At 48.3% G+C, this 23,800-nt stretch overlaps 1 protein-coding gene across 1 annotated transcript in view; it reads right to left on the bottom strand.

Annotated features, from left to right (window-relative positions):
- Positions 1–12,403: 12,403 nt before the first annotated feature.
- TLN2 (talin 2) overlaps positions 12,404–23,800 on the bottom strand; it is a 440,519-nt gene continuing 429,122 nt past the window's right edge. The window contains exons 56-60 of the mRNA XM_028495089.1: positions 20,505–20,630; positions 18,079–18,141; positions 17,806–17,988; positions 14,841–14,966; positions 12,404–13,296 (exon numbers count right to left, since the gene is read on the bottom strand). Of these exons, the coding sequence (XP_028350890.1) occupies positions 13,168–13,296; positions 14,841–14,966; positions 17,806–17,988; positions 18,079–18,141; positions 20,505–20,630 (627 nt within the window). The 3' untranslated portion in view covers positions 12,404–13,167. The remainder of the gene's footprint in view (positions 13,297–14,840; positions 14,967–17,805; positions 17,989–18,078; positions 18,142–20,504; positions 20,631–23,800) is intronic.

Here is a 23,800-nt window from a genome sequence, read left to right as displayed (position 1 = left end):
AGATCAGCTTGGTGCTCTGTGATGACCTAGATGGGTGGAATGGGGTCGGGGGGTGGCAGGGAGGTCCAAGAGGGAGGGGATGTGTGTATGTGTATGGCTGATTCACTTCGCTGTGAGGCAGAAACTAACACAACATTGTAAAGCAATTATACTCCAATTTTAAAAAATGAAAAAAAAAAGTTAAAAAAAAATGCCCCTTGGAAATTCTCAGCGTAAGTGTTCTACTGTTCTAATCTCACAGCCATAAAGAAAATGCCATAAAGGGAAGTGTTAATAGGACTACAGGAGTGTAATTCACAGGAGGAACCATCCTCACTGGAGGTTAATTGCACTTCTCTCTTAATCAAAATTGTTGCTTAACTCTGTGGCCTTGAGCCAGCTAGGTGACCTCTCTGAGCCTCAGCCTCTGAGTCTGATCAGGGCTGGGGGGGCTAATGCACATCAGACAACAGGCCCGCATTAGGCCTCCCTCTGAAAGGCTATCTTCCTTCCCTGCGGCGGTCACGTAGGAGATCTGGCCACCACGACTGTTGCCGTTTCTGTGCTCTCAGCAAAACACTTGTTATTTTGACATGAAACAGTCTTCCAAGCTGATGGCTTGAGCAGGAGTCTGACCCACAGTGGAGTGGGGAGAAGGCTTTGCTTTGAAGGACACCAGGCTTAGCTGGATGCAGGTGGGAATGAGGCCAGCACAGGCACCAGGCTGTCTGCGTGGACAAGTTTTCAGACCACCTGGAGCAGATGCCTGTGCACTAGCAAGTGCGAGACTCTTCAGGGGGGCTTTCTCATCTTTGGCTGCAGGTCAGACTCACCGAGGAAGCCTTTAAAAAAAAAATACAGGTGCTTGGAACCCACCCTGGTCAAACTGAGTCGGAGCCCTCAGGATGCTGTCACATGGCCCTGATTCCAGGCCATCATCACAAAACCAAACTCCACTTTTGTGACCCCCTGCTCAGGGCAGCCCAAACCACTATAGGGTTCAAGCAAAGCTGCTGTGCCTTCTGTCACATTCTTTTGACATGCTGGGACTTTTTCATTTTATTTCAGCCTCATAAACACTCTCGTGCTTGGCAAGATAGCAGATAAGCAGCAAGTATTTTGAGAAAGAATTTTACCAACGAGGACAGTCAGGCTCGGAGAGATAAAGGAAGCTTGCCCAAGCTCACACGGCTGCAACATGAAGAAAACAGGATTCAGGGGCAGCTCTCTTACCTCCGAAGCTAGTAACACTTGGGTTGGCAATCTGTGGCCTGTGGACCAAATTCAGCCTGCTGCTTATTTCTGTACAGTCAGGGAGCCCAAGAATGGCCCTTACATTTTTAAAAGGTTGTAAAAGACAAAAATAAAAACAAAGAATATGCAACAACAGATGCTATATGTGGCCTGCCAAGCCTAAAATATCCACCATCTGGCTCTTTACAGAAGTTTGCCAACCCCTGGTTAAGACTGTGTCAGATACCTGCTGCGGAGCTCAGGCTGGGAGGGCCGGTGAAATGACTCAGGATCAAGGTGTCCCTCCAAAGCTTCACTGTCACAAACAGCCTTCACAGCAGTTCTGCCTCTTTAATGTGACTGAGGTCTTCAAAGTCTCTTGCAATCCTCGTTCTGTGGGCTCGGCCTGAAGATGATGCCTGCTCATTTGGACGCACCAGTGTTTGCTGGAGCATCCCAGAGAGCTAAGGGCTTTGCAGTGTAGCCTGCTTGTCATCGAAGGCCACCCTTCACATCCAGGGGCTGAGCTCAATGGCTGGACCCCTTTCAATCAAAAGGCAAAACAATGACTGACCCCATCCTCTTATATTCATTCTTATTTGATCCTCACAAAGATTCTGTGAGGTGGAGGAGAGGGTAGTTATCCTAATTAAAAAAAAAAATCTTTATAGATGATGCAACTATGGCTCAGAGAGTATAGCGATTTGCATAAGCACACAAAGTGGTGGGGCCACTGCTTGAACCTGGTGGTCTTCTAATCTTAAATATCATGCTCTTCTAGGTTACAGCAGCCTTGGGGCGGGGGGTGTCATCGGCTCAGTGCCCTGGCTTAGAAAAAGTATCCAAAACTTGGAGTTAGGAAAAAGAACAACTGCACGGAGACCCATTAGAGGCTTATTGAGTTTTCTAAGGATGTATTCCTTTCGTAAATAGAATACCAGTGACCGGAACACTGGATTACTCCAAGGACATGTGAAATTGTAGGAGACTGGGAGTGGATGCAGATGATTCTTGTCTTACAGAGGCACCGTGATTTTGTCTGGAAGAATAGATTACAACCCAAAGGTTATAGTTTTGTTGCCTTATACGATAATCGATTTAACAATCTTATGCCAGCACATGCTCTTTCAGCAATGATTAATATTTTTCTATCTTTTGGAATGAATCTTGTCATTCTGCTGGTTCCTTCATCAATGAGTTCAATAAATCTTTGACACATGTTCACTATATATTTGTATGAGAGTCATGTTTTTAGTTTTTGAAAATTATATTTTGACACCCTCATCATGGTTATCCAATATGAAGTCCACCAAGCCGTGGTGGTCATCCTGGGTGTTTGAAGAGTCTTCTCTCTTTGGGTTTATTAATCCACTGAGAGGGGTCCAAGATGGCAGAAAACCTTTGGATGACACATCTAGGTTTAGGTACTTGGCTCCACCATTGAAGAGCTGTGTAATCTTGGCCAAATTGTATGATTTCTCTCAGTCTCATCATCCACAAAATAGAGCTAACACCACTATTTGTTTTAAGAAAAATAACGTAAAATAGAGAACAGAGGTTGAGGATACAATTCTGAGCCAGGCTGCCTGGGTTCACTTCTTGGATTTGTTCTTTTCGAGCTGCGTGGACTAGGGGAAAGCATTTGACTTTATTGTGCCTCAACTTCCTCATCTGTAAAATGGGGTTAGTATCTACCTTTTAGGGTTGTTGCCAGGATTAAAAGAGTTAACATAAATAAAGTTCTTAGAACTGTGATTGGCATGTTTTAAGCACTATAATGTTCACTGTGATGAAGAAAATGACAACACTTGTACATGACCTAGCGGAACTCCTAGTACGTAATTAATACGCAAAATATTGGTAACTGTCAAATATAAAGATGTCCACCACCCAGAGCCAACTGGAATCATGGCAGAAGATCTGTTTACTCATGAAAACAAAGAGGTTCCAAGAAGTCAAGGAATGCTCCCAAGATCATTCAGCTAGAACCAGAACCCAAATCCCATGATTCCCAGGCCTAATTCTGTCCCCTGTACAAAGCCCAGGAGCTAGACACTGAAGGTGAAGTACACGCGTCTATGTCATACAATGGCTCAGGCTCCTCCCTGTCTTATTCTCCCTGTAACTTTCAGTGATTCCCCTCCCCAAGGAAGTGTCTTCCTCCCTACTGCTACTCCTGCTTCTATATTTCAACCTGACTTCCACTGGGGACCAGAGGAAAAAGCCAGAGCCTGAGCAAAATATACCAGGTAGAGGATGGTACCATGCAGTCCCAGATGCAGGAAAAGAGGCAGAGCTGTCCTACTCCCCTCCTGCTAACTTCCACTCCCCTGGGGTCCTCAGCTCCATGCTTATGCCTCCAGACAAAATAGTTGAGGATTTCCTTGCCAAGTGATGAACAGAAAAAAACAAACCCACACCACACCACATACCCTGCATACCAGACATTCCTCGGATGGTTTGCTTTGTTAGGCGATGGGCCACAGAAGGTCTCCACCTTACCAGTGACAGATGTCTGAGCGGCAGGGAGAGACCTGTGCTCCAGGTGGTGGCCCCAGAGTCCAGACACAGGACTGAGACCTCTGCCGTCTACGTGCACATCCGTTACCACTTCTCACCCCCACCAAGCCAGCCATAAGCTGGAGTCCAGGCACGGCCAACATCACAGTCTAGAGGTGGGCTCCAGGTTAAGAGTCATTCAAATATTTACCGAAGACCTACCTCGAGTCTAGCACCGAATTAGTCTCACAGGAGAGCATGCGAGTTAACTCTTGAAAGTGGAAGAGATGGGATTTTCTTGGGACACATTCTCCAGGTTACTTTTATGTAGGTGTGAGAGAAGAAGGAAGAGAACTTTGCTGAGCGCCTACTCTGTGACCAGTTGCTCGCTGGCCTTTCCCCATGTGACTGCTGTCTGGGGTCAGTTACACTGTGTTGACAGCTCAGGCTGGCTTAAACATGGCAGGGATGTCTGTGGTTAGGGACTGGGAAGTCTGGAAGAATTAGAGTTAGGCGAGTTGATCAACAACGTCACCAAATATACAGATTCTTCGATTATCTTTGCTCTGCCATCCTTGGGGTAGGTTCCGTCTTGCGGCTGGCTCTGCTTGTGGTCAGAAGAGGCTTCTTGATCCAACACCGATGTGGGGGGGGGGCGGTAGAGAGAGGCTGATGCCTCCAGCAGACATTTCCTCCCAGCTCCTTGGCCAGATCAGGTCGTAGCCCATCCCAGAACGGGTCACCACCAGGAGGAATGGTGTTGTCCTTGGACCAATCGGGCCCACCCTACACTTGAGGTCAACTCTCCCAAGTTGCTGGTGCAGCTCCAAAGGGGAAGTGGATGTTGGGAGGTGAAGTGCAGTGTTCGGTTCACATCCCCATAGGTTTGGAAGGAAGTGACTTGCTCAAAGCCATGGCCCTCTGAAGTCCAAAGCCCCCATGTGTGTTCTTTTCACTCCAAGGCCTTAGGAGGCAAGAAAAGGGAAGGAGGAAGGGCTGGAGAGTCAAATTTCAGGTGCCCTTCAGCTGCAGGAGGGAACTCTGGGTTTATTAAAGAAAGCTCCCTGCTCAGCCTTTCCCTTTTTTTTTTTTCAGATGGCCTCCACATTCCACTGGGATTTGGGCCATGAGCACCATTTTATAGCACTCAGCTCACAGCATCTGACGTCTTTTCAGTATTTCATTAATAACCCCCTACTGGCTAGAGCCCATCTTCTGGATTTTGCTGAACAGTGGTGTTACCAGGAGGTTTCAGGATATATAGGATCAAGTTGTGTTTCCTTGTAGCTGTCTTCAGAAGGGAATCCTAGGGCTTCCCTGGTGGCGCAGTGGTTGCGCGTCCGCCTGCCGATGCAGGGGAACCGGGTTCGTGCCCCGGTCTGGGAGGATCCCACGTGCCGCGGGGCGGCTGGGCCCGTGAGCCATGGCTGCTGGGCCTGCGCGTCCGGAGCCTGTGCTCCGCAATGGGAGAGGCCACAACGGTGAGAGGCCCACGTACCGCAAAAAAAAAAAAAAAAAAAAGAAAAAAAAAAGAAGGGAATCCTAGGAAAGCAATTTTCAGGGAAACTATTTTGGCAATAGTGCTGCCCTGTGGCATGGTGGGGCCCTACTGGGGAAGGAAGGGGCAGCTGTGCTGTGTGGTAACTGTTTGGAAACAAACTTTTTATATATTTATTTTTTGGCCTGTTAAAGTTCAGATCAGCCAGAGTCAAAGACAGCTGATCCCCAGATCATAAACACTGGTTGCAAACTGCATGGTCTGATGTTGATCACCCAGGCAATCAATCTTCATTAAATTTCTCATATATCCACAGCTTGATTTTACGTGCTAGAGAAGCTACATGTGACAAGATATGATCCCTGCCTATGACCTAGATGAGGCTGCTGCACAGACGAAATATTACCTAGTAATACTAGACAGAGCGCCACGTGTGCTAAGGGGACAGGGGAGAGGGGCAATAATTCCAGTGGGATTTTAGAACGGGGTTTCCCAAGGCGTGATCCTTGGAACATTTGCCCCTCAAAATATAATGGAATTTAAAAAAAAAAAAAAAAGCTCTAAAGCCAAAAAAAACTGGGGCAAAACTGTATGTTATACGCTCCTTTTGGAGATATCCAATGTATATGAGTTTCTTACAGGCCCCAAGACACCTCATAGTGAATTAAGGTATTCACTTGTTTAACTTTAATACTATGATTCTTAAATTTGCCCACGAAACACCCCCTTTCTCCCCCAAGGAAAACAGGAATGCCCTATTAGCGTCCCATGGAACCACACTGTCCCGGTGGCCGAACCAGCCAGGACGCCTAACAAAGAGGACAGCAAACTTGGGTGCTGAGGGCTTTCCTCCCTGGAATCCAGGAACAGCCCCAGTGGCAGAAGTGCTTTCTCAGGAGCCATCTATTCAGCCCTCCAGGATGCAAACCTGATAATGGGGCCATCAGGTGGCTCCATGGTGCCCCCAAAAGGCGCCCCATTCATCAGATGAGCTGATGGTGAGTGGGCAGGCATGAAGGGCAGGTGTGAAGATTGTGGCCCCAAGGTAGAGTGCAGCCAGATGCCCTTATAACATCAGGGGGCTGGGCTACAGGACCCGGGGCCCTGGCTCAGGCCCCTTCCCACCCTGGGCTGCCCCAACGCCCAGGCCACAATTACAACAAGGCCCACCTTCCAGGGAGCCCAGAAAGCACTTCTTCAACATTCAGTTCTGGGCTTAACTGAATCAAACTTCTCTTTCTAAAAGTAAGTCCTGGAGTCTCCAGAGAGAGAGGCCGAAGCAGAGAGGAAGCTCCTAATACAGCCGCAAGTGCTGAGGCCTGCTCCCGTCCCCCCAGGTGCCAACCCCACCAGGCACTTCTGCCCCTGGGCACAGAGGGCTTCTTGCTTTGGGACGTTCAGGGAGCAAAACCGCTGCGATCCTGTCCTGCTCAGGGTAGAGAGTGTTCAAACAAAAACACATGGTTAAATTTCTCTGAACCACAGGGTTACTCAGGAGCACTGGTGGTTTAGCCTCAGGAGTGAATTGTGGTCTGAGAGAAAAAGACCCACAACAGGATTTTGGAGACACCAGGTGAGAGTAAAGCCAAACCAGGCTCACAGTAACCTGCGTGTTTAAAAAAAAAAAAAAAGCTCCTTAGCTGGGCACTCATTCAGTGATCCTCAGGCCGCCCCATTCCCCTCCCACACACGAGGACTCACCACCCTCTCCTGAGGACCCCGCTATCCCCAACTGCCCCACAGTCCTGCTTGCAGGTCCCAGGCTCTACCATGTGCTCGTGTGGCTTCCTCTGCTCCGAGGTCCTTCTCTCTACCTCTGCCTAATTTCTCTATCCAATCTGCCAGGCTCAGACAGCTCCTCCAACAACTGTTGGTTAAAAACATGAGCTTTGGAAACAAACTGGAGTTCGTTTCTGCTTGGTCACCCACTAGCTGTGTGATCTTAACACAGTGCTTGGGAGATCCCAGTTCTGCCAAGCTGTGTGGCCTTGGGCAAGTTACCCAACCTCTCTGTGCCTGACCCTTATCTATAAAACGAGGATAAAAGAGTGCCTATGTGTCATGCTTTACGTGGTTGTGGTGGGGACTAAAGGGGGTAAGGAAGGTCAGCGCCTGGCACATGTACAGGCAAGCACACTTACCTGCACAGTAAGTGCTAGCCATCTAGAGATGAAACCCCTCGCTCCCCTGTAAACAAAGCCTGCCCTGACTCCTGGCAGTGGTCCCTCCTGCTGTGGCATCTCCTCCCGAGAGGCTCTGTGGCTCGCCTCCCATCCTCTTTCCCTGCTCTGACCGTCTCTGGCACAATAGCTTGGGACCTAATTTACCGCCGAGTTGCTGACCTTTGTCATCCCCACACTTGGATCCTGAGTTCTCCAAGAACAGAATCCCTCTTCTGATGCGCCTGCAGAGCGACTCATCTGCTAACAATCCCAGGCGCCCTGGCCTGACACAAGGCCCCTCACTGTGCTCCTGGTCACCCTCCCCTTCATGCCACTTACCCCTAGCCCTGACCACACTGAATTCTTACTTGTCCCCCTAAGCAATCTACCCGCTCATGCACATGCTGTTCCCACTGCCTGGTATGCTGCCCACACCCCCTCCCCCCATTCTCTGCCTGGGAAACTCCTATTCATTAGGAGTTAGGCCACATGCCCTCTTACTGGAGGCTTTTCCCAACTCCAGGGCTCTGTCCTCTTTGCCCCCGGCCTGGGCTCACGTTTGTCCTCCCTGGAATGTGACCTTCTCCAGGAATAAGGCAGGGTCTCCAGGGTCCCGCACACAGTAGGTGACGGGGCACTCAGTAAGGTCTCTGACTGTGGGTCAGCCTGATTTAGCTGCAGAGGATCTAAATCCCTGCAGACAGCTTCCAATCCCACGCCTGCCACTGCGGTACCTGGCCGAGTCCTGTGTGCCCCTCTGCAAAACGGCCAGAGCACCTTCCCCACGGTTGCCCAGGGCTGAAGAGGTCGCAGGTCCAGCCCAGCTCACTCAGGAGACCCCAGACATCCGCTCCCCTTACCCCCTTGTGGACTGCACACCTCAGGATTCCCACCTTCCTATCTCCCTTAAAAACGGGCTAGTCAGCCCCATCCCCATTTTTAAGTCAAAGACAGAAAAACATGACTGATGGGCTTAGAGATTCTAAATCACCATTTCAGGAGGAAAAATAATCCTCTTAGTTGTCAGACATACTGGTGACACTCTCTCTGTTGCTATGGTGATTCTGTGACATGGCCCTCTTACGGATGAGATATGCCTACGCCTCACATTTTTCCGAGTCTGGTTCCCCCAGTCGAGGACTCTGGCCAAACAATCTGCACCCCCATTCCTACAGGAAGGAGGGGTACAATCTCTGGAGGTGCATTTCTGCCTCGGCTGCTGGAGGTGAAGTTATCCTTCCAGGGTCAGGCCCTGAGTCGGGTTTGCAGAGAAATATCTGCACTCTGCATCCTGCTGTGCAACCTTCCCATCAGGTGACATACATGATCCGAGAGCCCAAGCTCCTTGCCTGGGACCCTTCTTGTTTAAGGGGAAGATAATTGCATCTTCCTACTTATGGTCTATTTCTTATTTGAATTTTCTCCAGAGTCAACAAAGCTGTATGGCATTCAGTGGTTCCCTGTGGCTTTGCCTTGGTCTCACACTCACACACACACACACACACACACACACACACTCCTCCTCAAACACACTTTGGTGACTAAGGAGCTGGTAGTCAAGGGGGACTTTCTCTCACATGAGAAAGACACAGCCTCCTCTTCCTCTCTTCCACGTTCCTCTCATTCCCATGAGACTTTCACACAGGTTCATTCCTTTACAAGTTTATTTCTGGTGATTAAAAAATAATAATAATTTATGTGACCATAAAGACATTACGACCTGGGGCAGAACTTCACTATCCCCTTTCCTTCTGGATTTTGCAGCTTGGTGAGAAGGTGGCCAAGTGAAACCCAGCTGCATGCTTTGTGGAACCAGGAGATGCCTATGGCCTGACTGACCCAGGGATGTCTGCAGAGGGCTGGAAGGCGGGCTCCGAGGAAGGCAAAGCCAAACCTCTTTTACAGAAAAGAAATGTCTCTTTGTAGGGTTTGTTTTTTCAGTTAGTCCACAGAAGCTCTGCCACATGCCTGTTCCTAATGCCCATAAACGTAACATGCCGAGCAGACACACGGAAGGACGGAGCAGTCGTCTCAGGGATGTTTAAACTTGGCACTTGGGGACCCTGTGGGGGGAAGATGTCTTCCCCCAGAGACCAGCCCTTGAGGAGGCCGTGCCAACGTGGAACCTGGGCTGCCGGCATAGCTCTCACAACCTCTGGGTTTCTGGACTCTACTGCCTCTGAGCCTGAAGTGAACATCCCCCAGTTCCTTGGGCTCCCACAAGGCTCTCAGAGGTGGCCATCACCTCAGTCAGAAGAGGGAAGCTTCCTCCAGGGTCTGAGAGCCAAACACACCGATAGCCTGTGCTGAGGGCTGAAGGCCAGAATCCCCAGGCCAGAGCCCAGAACCTCAGTGCTAGGGAAGATCTGGGGGTTCACGGCCACGGAGGGAGCAGGCTTGCTCAGCACATCACCCTGCTGCCTGGCTTCTGCATGAGGCTGTGGCCTCGGGATCATGTGGGTGGTAGGGTTTACTCTCTTGGGTGAATTTTTTTTTTTTTTGCGGTACGACGCGGGCCTCTCACTGCTGTGGCCTCTCCCGTTGCGGAGCACAGGCTCCGGACGCGCAGGCCCAGCGGCCATGGCTCACGGGCCCAGCCACTCCGCGGCATGTGGGATCTTCCCGGACCGGGGCACGAACCCGTGTCCCCCGCATCGGCAGGCGGATTCTCAACCACTGCGCCACCAGGGAAGCCCATTGGGTGAATTTTGGTTATAATATTTTGATAAGTTAAACTCACTGACAACACACCCAGAATGCAAGCAGGGAGAGCCTATGAGAAGCCCTAAGGAATTTTCCATGATAAAGCACACAGGGCTCACCCGTTAACCATGCGGCTACCCTCTAGGTGGCCTGGGGGGCCCATAACGCCTGCCTGGAGGGCCGCCCAGGACCTGAGGTACCTGCCGGCACTGATCACCAAACCCACACCCGACTGGATGCCAGCAATTTAAACAAGAGCTGCTTGTTCTGCTGAACATGGCTTCAGCATCCTTACCCAAAGACTTTTTCTGAAAGGCAGAACCAAGCAAAGCCCAAAGTCCCAGATCACTGGGCGGTTCTGAAGCCCAGTTCAGGTTCCTTTTTTGATCTTCAGAGACAACAGTCTCTGAGCACAAAGATCAGCTCAAGGCTTCCTGTCATCTCCTCTCATGAGACACACCCACACACCTGCTCCGCCTTCACACAGAGAGGCATTTCTATGCTCCAGGCCTGGGACCATTTTTACCCAGAACCCACTCTCTTGTTAGATGCTCTGAAAGGAACATTCACACCCCAAACCGATTGATACCTGTTATTTCCCTTTGAAGAAAAACCAGAAGCACCCCCCTCATTGCCATCTGGGGACACCTACAGGAGTGCTTATTAAATTACGCCTAAAGCACAGCCTTTCCCCCATTTCATGAAATGAGGAGAGACCAAGCCAGCCATGAGGCCACTCACGTATGTGACGGAGGGTGGATGGGGAAAGGACAGATGAAAAAGCACACCACACCAGGTGGTAAATGGGAACCAGCTTCACCAAAGCTCACAGCAGCAGAACACGCCAGATGGGAGAATATTTATACAGGTCCTACAAACACCGACTTTGTTCCATACCTGTTCTTTAAAGGCCTTTCCATTTGGCTTGTCTCTGGAGGTTTTTTCTGGTATCAAACGCAGCGGAAGTCTTAAACGACTCTGAGGCAGGGACAGAGGACTCACTGCTTGGCCCTGCCTGGCTCTTGGGACGCCAGGCTGACAGGGGACAGCTGCAAGGGGGGGAGCAATCACACAGCCTGGAAGAAAAGGGGGCCAGGGTGGGCCATGGAGGAGAGCCCCAGAGGCCTTCTACGTGAGGCCATTAACACAGCTAGACTCTGAGCCTCTGGGTCGGATTCTTAGTCTCAGAAAGCACCCCGTGCCCGTCTGTAAAGCGTCCCTTGGAGAGAGTCCCCAGTCCACGGGCTAAGAGCCAAGGGGGTGCAGCCCGGGACAGCAGTGAAAAGTCGTACTAGCTACATTGGAAGACGGCGAGCCAAGAGTTTGTTAGTTTCTCCCATTAGGTGCTAGGGCCCCGCCAGCACTCTCCTCTTGAGTCGATGCCTTCATCCCCAACTCTCTACATACTCTCTCCACTTGCTTCTCATTTACACTGTATTTCCTGTAACTTCCAACTTGTCTGGGGAAAAATTCTACTATGTGGAACACTTACAAGTCTCTTATAAATATGAGAAGCTGTCCGAAGTTTAATTATATTTTAAAACCATGGCATGGGTCACAGTCTGTTAAAGCAGGACCATGGGGCAAGGTCTACAGGTGATACTTTTTGTGGACCAAAGCATCAACTTTTCCCCTGGGTGGAATATTCAAACTATACTGTGAATGAAATACGAGATGTAACACCACATACTGCGGAGAAGTGGAGCTCTTCAACAGTTAGCAGCTTTAAAAAACCATGTACCTCTGTCACCGCTGTCTTCCCCCGATGAATTGTTTTTCAAAGACAATTGCTACCTGGCGTTAGGATCTATCCGACAAGCCATTCATTCTTCATGTACTGTTCTGGGGAAAGGCTCAGATTAAAGTTAAGTTCAACATCTTAAAATGCCCTTCTAAGGAGAGGGCTCCGAAAAGAAAAAGGAGAGGAGGGGGGAAACTCTCGAACTGTAATTCCTGAACCGTAGCATACAGAAGACAGACTCTGAAAATAAGACATGTCTTCACCTTTAAGATGGGCTAATTAGCAAAACTACCTCGTTAAAGGTTTGTAATGATGTTAAAGTGCATCTAGACTTTGGGACAATTAGGACATAGAGAAAACATCCATCAGGGGTTGGAGGATGGATGACAGATTTTTTAATAGGATCTTGAATTCTGATCATTTTGAGAGCAGAGAAGCTGATGTGGAAGATGAGGTCACCAAGGAGTTGCTTTATTGGAGCTGAATTCCCACTTCGAATGCCTAAGGCGGGCTGTTGTACTGACTGTCACCTGGGGGACCTGGGTTTGTGTGGATGAATTTGTATGAACTCAAACAGCCTCTACAGAGTAAGGAGCCCACGCATTTTATTACAGCCCCTGCTCACTGAGCCCTACCAGTCCCCCATACCTCTGCCCCTTTGGATTATGGAGGAAAAAAAAAATCATTCGATTTTCTGGGCCACAGAATACAAGTTGGGTCTAGATTGTACAAGGAGCTTACACACTGAGGCAAGAAAGCGTGCAAACAGGAGCAGGAATTCTTCACCCTCTGGGTGAGCCAGTGCTTGAGACACAGCAGGAGGACCCGAGTTGCCCTCCTGGAGTCCACACTGGTTTATGTTTCTGGCCTTTATTAACCGTGTCCAACTCCAACGTCCATCTTCTCCTGAGAGGAAGAAGAGTATCTTTGAGTAGCTATGGCATCAAGGATTTCCCCCGAGCTGTTTGTTTTTTTGTTTTTTTTTCCTATTCAGATTTCACAGCAGGCCCAGGGAAGGACCAACAGAAGCGCGAGTGTCTGAGGACGATGTAATACTGACTCCTCCTTTCTGGTACCAGTCCGTGAACCCGCGCCCCTCTCTCCTGAGATACAGTGAGGCGGGGTTGGGGGAGGTGGCAGAGGAGCTGTGGGCGGAACACACTGTACCGCGTGACATCACCATCATGCAGCTGGTGCCCGACAGGACAGAGGAGTGAGCAGGAAAGCTCAGGGCTCCCGGCTCACCCCAGGGGGAGGTGGGCAGTTCCAGGGTGGTGCCTGGCCCCTCAGGACGGCTGTCCATCCAGTTCTTGCGCGGCCGGCCCCTTGGGTGCACCCTCTTGGCTCTGGCCTTAGCCTTCGTCCTCCCTCAGCTCAGTGGGTAGGAATTTATACTGCTGTTGGCGGATCTGGGCTAGTTTTTTCCTTGCTTCTTCCAATTCTCGCTCTTTCTTCAGCATTTCCTCCTGGGCGGCGATGATCTAAAAGCAAAGCAACAAGCTGGATGGATCTGAAACTTTTTAGGAAACTGCCCTCCCATCCACTGCTGGCCTCATGAGCTCCCACAGCCTCTGCTACAGTGGGACACAGCCGTGTCCCAGGACTAAGTATTCTTAGCTCTGGAGACCAGCCTCCGTGCCACGGTTCGGGTTTTGAAACCAACGATCCAAGACAAGAAGCTGACTTCTGGCCACTGATTTAACAGCAAATATATACTGTGTCCCTATGATGCACCAGGCTCTGGTGTAAGCACTTTACACGGACTGTCCCATCATCTTCATGGCAACATTGTGAAGTATGGCCTATTGAATGTCCCATTTTTCCAATGAGAGAGCTGAATCTCAGAGATGTGGGTCCACTTTCCTGAAGGGGCCCATCTGGTGGAGCAGGACCCGGCCCAGGTATTCTCGAAGCTAAAGCTGGAGTCCTTAACTACTAGATGGCTTTCATATATTTATTTCATGCTTCTAAGGTGTGATCTGAGGAATATTAGTTAATGGGTATAAAGGGGAAAGGGTACGTCTGTGCTCAACAGAAAGTCAAATAGATTTCTGAAAAGCAAAGGTCTTTCCAGAGCCTTGCTAGACTAATGAGCATTGTGATATCTGAGGAGGGAGTACAGAAGTCAGTGCTTCCCAGAACTGTTTGATCAGAGACCCTTCTTCATGGAACTTCTCATGGAACTAGTGCATCAAGAAGCAGATTCTGGAAAAAATGCATCCTGTGTATTTCCAAGCACAGGGAGTGGTTCAGGAAGAGCTAAGGAAGGCATGAGAATGACTAAGTTCAGCCACGGGGCTTCAGTGCTCCTGGTGGAAAACCAGTCTCATATAAAGGATTTACATTAACACATCCCAAACTGCAAGCGTGGTTTCCTGACCTTTCCACCCCACTCTCATGCACAAGAATGCAGGCCTGCGTAAGTCAGATTCTTATCCACACTTGTAAAACTTCTGGGAGAGGGTCATCATTCATTCCTTCTCTAGGGCCAAAACTCTGGAGTGAGTAGCAGCTCCAAATGCATCATTTTACTTAAATGATAATATTGCTGTCCTCCAATTCTCTTCTCTCCCTTTTCTATAACAGAATATCAGATTTTTAGGTAGGCACACACTGCTACTCAGAAAAGAATACTCCATTTCCCTGCCTCCTTTGCAGCTAGGCTGGCCATGTGATGAAGCGCTGACCGATGGCATGTGAGAGCAAGTGATGCAGACAACTTCAGAGTCATGCCTGCCCTAACTTTCCGTCTTCATGCTGGCTGGAAAACTGAGGTGGTTACCAAGCCATCTTAGACCAAGACGTTGCCAAGGCAACATCTCAGGGACCGTGGAGCAGTAGGCAGATGGAGTCTGGGTCTCAGTCACAAGGGAGCCGCCACACCATCCCTAGACTGCTTATACCCAAGACTGTCTCACCAGGGAGAGATAAACTTCCATCTTGTTTAAGCCACTGTTATTTTGTGCCTCTGTTATAATACAGTGCTCATCTCGGGAGTAAACACTGTCTGGATTTAATCACAAACCTGAGCAATGCCCCCTACAAACTTTGTTTTCACTACAACATCATCATCATCAGCTTTGCCAAATGCTGCCTTCTGGGCTGCACGCACAAGATTGTCTGAGGCTCTTTTCACAGCATTTCCTGCTGCCTGGAGAGGGGACAAAACACACATTATATCATTAGAAACAGCCATTTGGATTCAGCAAGACAGACATGGAGGCACAGTTCATGAGACTATGAATTGACTTATCATCCAATTGTATATAACACAGAATTTCTCTCTAGGTAGTATCCATTTGTCCATCCATCCATGGATTCTACCAACACTGGCCCCTACCTAACCTTAGCTCATTCACAGGTTAATGAGACCCATTTCCTGGCTCCCAGGTAACACGCACTTCTCAGGGGAATTACAATTATGTGAATACATGATTATAGCACTATGATATGTGTGTTAACAGAAACTTGCTCAGGGGCTGTCCCCTTGGTTAGAAAGCCACCTCCCGTTGCCCCAGCCTACTGAGGCATACTTGAGGACTTGGCTCAGAGATCAATTTTCCTGTCCATGTTAGCCTTACCCACACCCTCCCAAGTGCTCCTGGAAAGCTCCCTGCTGGCTTCTTTGCAGCCATTACCACACTTGTGGTTGCCTCTTTTCCTCCTGGATGGTGAGCAACTTGAAGGCAGGGGCTGTGACTTCAATCTCTGCATCCCTAGCACCGGGCACAGTGGCTACCCAGGGCTGGGGCTCACTGAATGCTTTCAGAGGGAATTAAGGGCTATGAAAGCACAACCTACCCCTGCACAGAAGGAATGGGAGCCCCACAGTAACTAGGGCCTTTATGGATGAGCTTTTAGAGTCACAGCTGGCTTTATGCTGCACGGTCAAGGATGGGGCGAGTGCCAGACACACTGCAGAAGAGCTTGTCCACGTGCAGCCTAGATCTTCAGCAAGGGCTACAGCCCCCACTGGTTTACTCTTAATGCTCAAAAAGCATGGCCCAGGGGACTTGACCTCTGCCACCTGAGGTCTGGAATTTCCCTTTCACAGTGGTCAAGGCTTCGTTAAATCTCCCAGAGTCCTTGCCCAGCCCCCTGAGAGTCAAGGACTTGTTCTTGGGGGGGAGCCATCAGAAAGTTGAGAGTTTTCTCATTCGAAGTTAACTGGCTCACCTGGTTGGTGATCTAAAGTGGACAAGGGGGACCACGAGGGCTCAAGCAAGAAGGGAAGGGGAGGCCCATTAGCGCTTGACATCAATATGCTTATTTTCATCATATGCTTATTCTCAAAACAGTTCTATGAGGTCAGAAATCATTAGCCCACTTTTCTATGTAGAAAGTGAGGCTGAATAACTAAGATCCTGCAGCTGGTAAGTTATAGAGCTGCGATTTGAACATAGGTCTGTGTAGCCCCAGAGAACCTCTGGGTCACTGTAAGGGATTCACAAAACATTGCAGCATCCAGATAAATCAGTAATGATGATAATAAGAGTGATGCTGGGTTGTATCTGTGTAAATCCTTAGGACTTACAAAAGCACCTTCACATTTCTGACCCTCATAAGAGCCAGTGAAGGCATCTCTATCCTCATTTTACAGACGTGGCAAGTAAGGCCTGAAAGGTTTTGAATGATTTGTATAAGATTATGCACTTTGTACATGGTAGAGGCAGGTATTGAACCCAGGTCTCTTTTAACTCAGGACGATTTCCAAAGGCGTGTCCCCCAAACCCATGAATCGCACATTCACAAACATGCAGCTCCCCGTTTTCCCCTGGGTTTATGCCAGGAGAAAAATGAAGGTGAGGGAGGTGGGTCAGAGAGAGACAGACACAGGAGGACCAAACAACGGCCATGCACTTTACAACTTAGGAAATACGACGAGAGCCCCGAGTTTCAGTGGAATTGTTCAAATATTACTGCCATTTATGATCTTACATAAACATTTTTAGCAACATAAACAATCTGCATTACAACATTTATTACAGTAAAAAACATCTAGAAAATTGGAAACAAATATGTCCAATGTATAGAGAAATTCTGGCATAATCAGTTGATATAATATCATGCAATCATTAAAAATGAGACTCATGAAGAATGAACCAGTTAGCTTTGCACAGGGCCATTATGAAGCCTTTTCCTCAAGGAAAAAAAAAAGTATGATAAAATGGGAAGTGAAAAAAATGCAGAATGTCTCTGTTAGGATGACAACTAGACAAAAGTATTTTGTGTAAGATAAAAACAGGAAGAGAAAAAAATAGCACTGGACATGTGAAGATGGTGAAGCTATGTGATCTTTTTCATTCCAACATTTCTTTCACTGTGCTTAAAATACACAATCAGGAAAACTTAGATCCACTGGGCAGAACTCAAGTGACACCTTCATAAGTGTGTTCTCTGGGCTCTGGGAAACCTTAGCAGCATCTCATATAAATCCCTCAGTCCTTTTGCTCCCTTCTTAAGCAAACACTGAATGAGAGCCTACACTGAAACAGGTACCATCTTAGGAGTGGGAGACACAAAGATAAAGATCTGGTACCTGCACCTAAGAAGCTCACAGCCTTGTCAAAGGTGGACTAAAGATAAATGTGGTGGTACTGGGTAATAGGAACTGAAAGACTGGTCTGCCCAAAGGCTATGGCAGGGCAGAAGAGGGACTGACTGCCCAAGGTCTGGGATTCAAGGAGGGCTTCCCAGAAGAGGTGGCTTTGGAGATGAGTCATGAAGGACAAGTAGGAGTTCACCAAGGTTGGGCTGGTGGGGAGGAGGACCCCAAGGCATGAGACCAGGAGGCACGCGTGGAGAACGTCAGTTTGGTGGCGTTGCAGGGGTAGGATGCATGGCTGCACGTGGCAGGAAATGAGAAACGTGGGACAGAGCTAGCTGATGGAAGGCCTGGTGGGTCATGCCAAGGAAGTGAGACTGCCTCCTTTGGTGACACTTACCCGCTCCAACAGGAGTATTTTCCCACCAGCATCAGTGACCATTACCTGTAGCCGCCTCATGGCCTCCGAATCCTGATCAGCCTTCACCTTGCAGGCTACAAGCAGCTGAGCCGTGGATGCGGCGACCTGCTTGGCGGATGAGATGAGCTTCTCCTCACTGGCGTGCCCCTGCACAGAGGCATTAGCTGCCTCGCAGAGACTGCTGGTCGCAGCTGCCACCATCCGGGCCTGGGGACAGTCAACAGAGAAGTGACTTAGGCCCAAACCTCCCGCACGGGATCCAAAAAGCTAACGGGGAAGAAGGAGGGGGCAACTCACGGCAGAAATCAGGCCCTGTGACCATTGTCCGTCATCTGCGGCGTTGGCAGGGATGGAGCCCACCTAGAGTGGAGTATGAAAAGCAGCAATGAGAGCGGGAAGGCACAGGGTGACCTGCAGCCCCCAAACCCTACCTTGCCCTGGATTTGGAGAGAAAAGCATCTCATCAGACATGCAGCACCTCCCTAGGACTCTTGCCAACAGCACCGGCAGGAGAATGGAGCACCCTTTCCCATGCAGGACCTCAGCAGCTCCAAGACTGCACATCCTGACTGGTTTCCACCTGGGCCACAAGGAGGTGACCGGAAACGCTCTCAACGACCTCCATTTCGCTACCAGGTACTGCGTTCCTGGGAAAACGGCTCAGGAACGATGGATGGGGCTATCGTGACACACCTATTTCCTCTGCTGACCTTTCTCCATCTCCAACATGGGAGCCCCTGAGGCCTCTTCATTCAAGAGGTGAGGGAAGCTTAAATCTCTCCTGATTCCTGACCCTGGAAGCCACGCTGTGACTTTCTGGCAGATGATGTTAAAAAAGGGGGTGGGTCTCTCTCCGTACAATTGAGCTCAGATCCTCGCCTTAAGGAAATACAGACCATTTTTTTCAGGGGTGTGGAGAGAAGTAAGAAGTTGGAAGTAAGATGTTTCCCGTTTCTATTTAGGAATTGTTGCAACAGTGAAACATTTTCTGACCAGATGTAGAGGGAGCTAGAGGAGGAAACACCTTTACACATGTGGGAGGTGCCTGGAGAGGTAAGAGATGAGTATCTAAATTTGCATATGAAACTGGGGATCTGTCAGCACATCAGGGCGTGCTGAAGGTCAGGTAAGGCCCCAACGTCCTGCATATCATCTATAGTTCCCCAGGTCCAGCTGAACCTCCGTTACCAACTTTTTAAATGCTTGAACGCATAACTTCCTTGGAGGACAGGGGCTTGGCCATATTCAAGTTCGATTCTCTAGTATCTAGCAATGTGTCCAGCACGTAGATGGCTCTTTAATCAATGTGCAAATAAACCGAAAGTTTTAGGAAGGATGTTCTTCTCAATGATCCATTTTTGGTCTTTACATATCGACTAGTCAACAAGTCCTAGGTGACTGAGGTCGGCACTCTGCTAGATCTACAGGGGATAAGTGAGAAGCATAAAGGGACAGATTCATGCTGGTTGGGGAGATGTATATACATCAATATTGGATACACAATGGTTTAGAAAGAGGAACCAGTGGACGTAGGTTGGATTAAGGCATAGCTAAGCTCACAAGAGACTTCATGGAGGAAGACAGAAGGCCACCGGCTGCGCATAACTGTCTGTATTACAAGTTCTTAGGTCAACGGGACTTCCTTGGTGGCTCAGTGGTTAAGGCTCCGCTATCACAATGCAGGAGGCCCAGTTTGATCCCTGGTCAGGGAACTAGATCCCACATGCATGCCGCAACTAAAAGTTCACATGCCACAACTAAGGAGCCCATGTGCCGCAACTAAGGAGCCTGCCAATGCAACTAAGACCCGGTGCAACGAAATAAATAAATTAAATATATTTAAAAAATGATAAAAACAAAAACAACCAAAAAGACACAATCACATCTGTCATCTGTACACTGAGAGCAAAGGCCTTTTAACATCAAATATAAGTGACTGACAGTTACAGTGACCAAATTTCCCAAAGCTGGCAGGATTTCCATGGTGCCTCTATGATTGAGAGGTTTCTCTGCAAGATGTAATTTGGATGTGGTGGTTCCATGTTGTATGGGAATAATAGGACACATGGAATATTTTAAATTGGAAGGCCTTTTCACATCCAGGATTAGTCTAATGTACTATTAATCCTTTGGATCACTGAAAAAAGAACTAGGCTTTCACGCTAATAAAGATGGAATGGGTGACTGGAGATGAAGCAGGTCGAAGAAACCTCAGCTTTAAAACCAGACCGGCCTTTTGACCAAAGGGCTAAGGAAAATGCTAACTGCAGAGTTGGACGGCATTCAGCTCAACAGTCCTAAGAAAAGGAAGGGAGTCACTGGAGTTGGAGACGGTATTATAAAGCCCCTGACTACGGTGCTTGTATAGCCATCCACCAGGAAAATATGAGTTTATGGCTTTAAATAGCCTAATGTACAGCGGGGAAAATAAATGTCTTGTTCAGGCCCTGATGGCTGCCTGGAGTGGGAGCTCTCCTTAACAAGAAGCAGATGAGAGGCCTGGAAGCTAAACCCTTCATTCTGTCTGTCAGGCTGAAGCAAACAGAGTATCCAATGAGATGGGCAAAGCATCCAATGAGATGGGCATAGCCGGGCAAGTCACAGGGAGGCAAGGGGCGGCACGGCTTCCTTGGTCAGGACACAAGCGGTATCGCCTTTTTCTTAGTCTTCAGAGGCTCTTGCTGTGTGAACTTTCCACCACTTGGCCAGTGGGGTTTACACACCTTTCCTTGGGCCACCAGCTCCCTCTGGGCTGCCGAGGCCGATTTGACCAGGGCACTTGTGGCAGCAGCAATGGATTTAGCAGCTTCCAAGATCTGTTCTTCAAAATCCAGGGTCTCATCCGCTTGCTATAACCAAAAGAAAACAGTATCACATGCAATTCATATCCCCAAAGGGCGCTTTCTGCCAAATGACTTACTTCTTGGTCACCTGGCTCTTCCTCCGTGCGTGGAATTTTATCGACAAACCACACCCAGGGTAGAAAGGCTGAAGCTGGCTGGATGCCTCTCCATCTGCTGCCTCCCCCCTCCCCTTCTCTAAAAGATAAAAACTGCCAGCACTGAGATTCCTTACAAAGTTCAAATCAGGAAATTCAAAGACAGACTATTTTTCCAGACCAGAATCTTTAAAGAGACATAAATTCACTGGGAATAAAATGCATTCGGAGGGTTCCATTAGCATCAATAACACAAATCAAAATAATCAATAATTGAAATCCAAAGAGTGGGTGGTGGCACCCTATCCCACAACTCAAGGCTCCGAAAAATGGGTTGAAAAAATGAAAGATGGCTATTAGCTGTGAAAAACCTTACTGCTCTTGGGTGAAAACAAAAGTAAAACAGCATTTGCATTTCTGTGGCTAAGCAGAGAGTCACACGCCAACCAGAGATCACCAGTGGTGGAAGAGAAACTGGGGCAACGCGACATCAAGCTGGAGCTTACCCCTTGGAAACCCGAGGCACGGCTCCACCTGGGGAAGAACACTGGCTCCCCCCACCACCACACAGGTGCTATCAGGCCGTTAGGGCTCTGCTCGAAATACACCATCACCAGGCCCCGTGCTGTCAAACGCCTGGGATGTTGAAAACAATCAACATCAAGAAAAGAATCAACTTTCCGGAAGTTGGGCAAGTGTAAATACCCTGGTCCCAGGCTGGGTGGGATGGAGCATCACAATATGGGGTAGTCAGACTAGATGACCGCCAAGGTCCCTCCCCTCCAGCAATATTGCTCTGTGAATCTAAGCCAGTATGGTTAAGTGCCCCTTCGGTCACAGAATGCTGAAGATGTGGCTGGTACCTTTCAGGCATTAAGACATGATGGTCAGGTATAGCAATACTTTTGTGTGTGTTGGTAAAATATATATAACACAAAATTTACCCTTTGAACCAATTTTAAGTATACGATTCAGTGGCATTAAGTACATTCCCAATGTTGTACAACAGCGATACATTTTTAAGAGCGCCTACTATGTGCAGGTATTTTGTCAGGCACTTCCACGTGCATTAACTTGTTTAATCCTCACCAAAAAAGAGAGTAAAAATCGTATACAGTAGTTATCTTTATCCTTATATTTATAATGGGAACATTCAGGCTTAGGGAGGTGGAGTATTGGGACAAGATCATGTGGCAGCATGAAGAATCTAGACCAGATCTAAACCTAAACTTCTCTGCCTCCATCATGATATGTTTTTCCTAGACGAGGCCACCACTTTGGGCATCAGTGAGGAGCGACTTCATGCTGGAGGCTCAAAGTCGGCTCACTAATGGGCCCATATGAACCATCAGATGGGATGGATACACAGATACAATGTTTTTCCAGTTCCCTATTCTTTATGGCATCTCTCCTGGTTCAAGATGTGGCCATTCCTACTTTTGTTTTTATAACCCATGTTATCAGAAAAACATTTCCGCGCACATCTAGTGGATCTGAAGAATGACAGCAGCATTTGAGATGTTCTGAGACAGAAGCAGTATTTCTTTCCTATTTCTGACAAAGTCTTGCTCTAGGAGCATTTAGGACAGATATGGATTCTGTTCCAATAGATTAATTTTGGATTCCTTATTATGGGGTGGGGAAGCTTGTGATAGCGGTGGAATACAAAATTTGTTCACTGAAACATAAAACGACTCATTTTAAGACACTCTGGCATAAAAGGAACTGTTATACATAAGCCACAAGAAATGGCATTGGGCTGTGATAGGTATATTCAATGACCTTGAATTAAGAGCTTTTCTGGAAATTCGTTCTGCAAAAGAAAGTCAAGCATATAACAGATTAAGGCACTGGGGGAATCACAGAGTTTCTGAGTCCAAAGGGAGCTCCTCCTCATTTAGCAGATGAGGAAATGGAGGCCCGTGGTGGCTCCCAACGTCTTCCAGACCCTTGCTGCAGGTGCAGGGGGCCCCAGGTATGCTATGGGTTCCAAGGACGAGTCCACTTCACAGCAGGTTTCTGATTTCCCCAATTTTAAAATGCACAAAAATGGAATTTCCCCAAAACTAAGTGCTAACTCTAAGCATGGATAGATCTGAAAGAATATCTCATTAGAACCGACTGAAAAGGGCTCTCCCATATCTTTCGCTACCCTGGCTGGTTTGTTTTTTTTTTTTTTAAACACATGTTTGAAATACATACTCAACTTGGAGATATTTCTGACACCCACAGATTTTTCCTGCAATGGCAAGTGCTGTAATGCCCTTTGATGAATTTTTCTTTTTCTTTCTATAAGCTCTCTAGACTTTAAAATGGACATGGCAGGAAGCCTTATCTCTGAGACACATTTCCTCTGATTAAAAAGTATGAGAGAGTTTCCCAAGAAAAAGGCTTAATAAAGCCGACTGTGACGGAGGGCAAACATTTAGATGCTGCAGTTGGGCAGAGTTCCATGATGAGATCTGCCTTCTACCTGCAGGACTGGTACCTTTCTGTGGGTCAGGTTTACCATTAAGACTAAATGCCCACTCTATCTCTCCTGCTGAAATGAGACATAATGCTGATGTTTCCTCATACCATACAACTTCTAGCCTGAGAAAATGGGATCTCCCCAAGCCAAGGAGGCTTGGTGAAAAGCCACGGCACCCCAGTCCAAATTCCCATTGGCTTCAGCTCCCACCAGCGTACAGAATGGAATCTGGGAGAGGGGTGGGAGGGCAGTGAGAGAAGGGAGGACATGTGCTTAACCATGGCGCAAAAAAGGAGAGAAATGGAATTCGCTTGGTCTTTGAAGGACTTCCCTGAATAAAAGGACCACAATTAAAATGCAGGAATTGTTAATAGAACAAACCCCACTGTAGCTGGGAGACTGAGGAGAAGAACAGTAAGTTGGAGCTGCTGCAAGGGGACCCTGGGGAAGAATCTGGAGACCATGGCATCTGAATGTAAGGAAATGCTTTCACTCAATGGGCTGCTAAATGGACAGCCCTTCCTTGCTCAGATCATCGAGGATGTGGTGGAAGATGCAGGTGGTATGGGCTACCATGGGGGGGGAGTGCTGGTCTGGACTCAGGAGAACAG

The sequence above is a fragment of the Physeter macrocephalus genome, chromosome 11, assembly GCF_002837175.3.
Source record: "Physeter macrocephalus isolate SW-GA chromosome 11, ASM283717v5, whole genome shotgun sequence".
NCBI classification, from domain to species: domain Eukaryota; kingdom Metazoa; phylum Chordata; class Mammalia; order Artiodactyla; family Physeteridae; genus Physeter; species Physeter macrocephalus.
The sequence above is the reverse complement of the archived record's forward strand: the minus strand, read 5'-3'. Positions and strand labels throughout refer to the sequence as shown.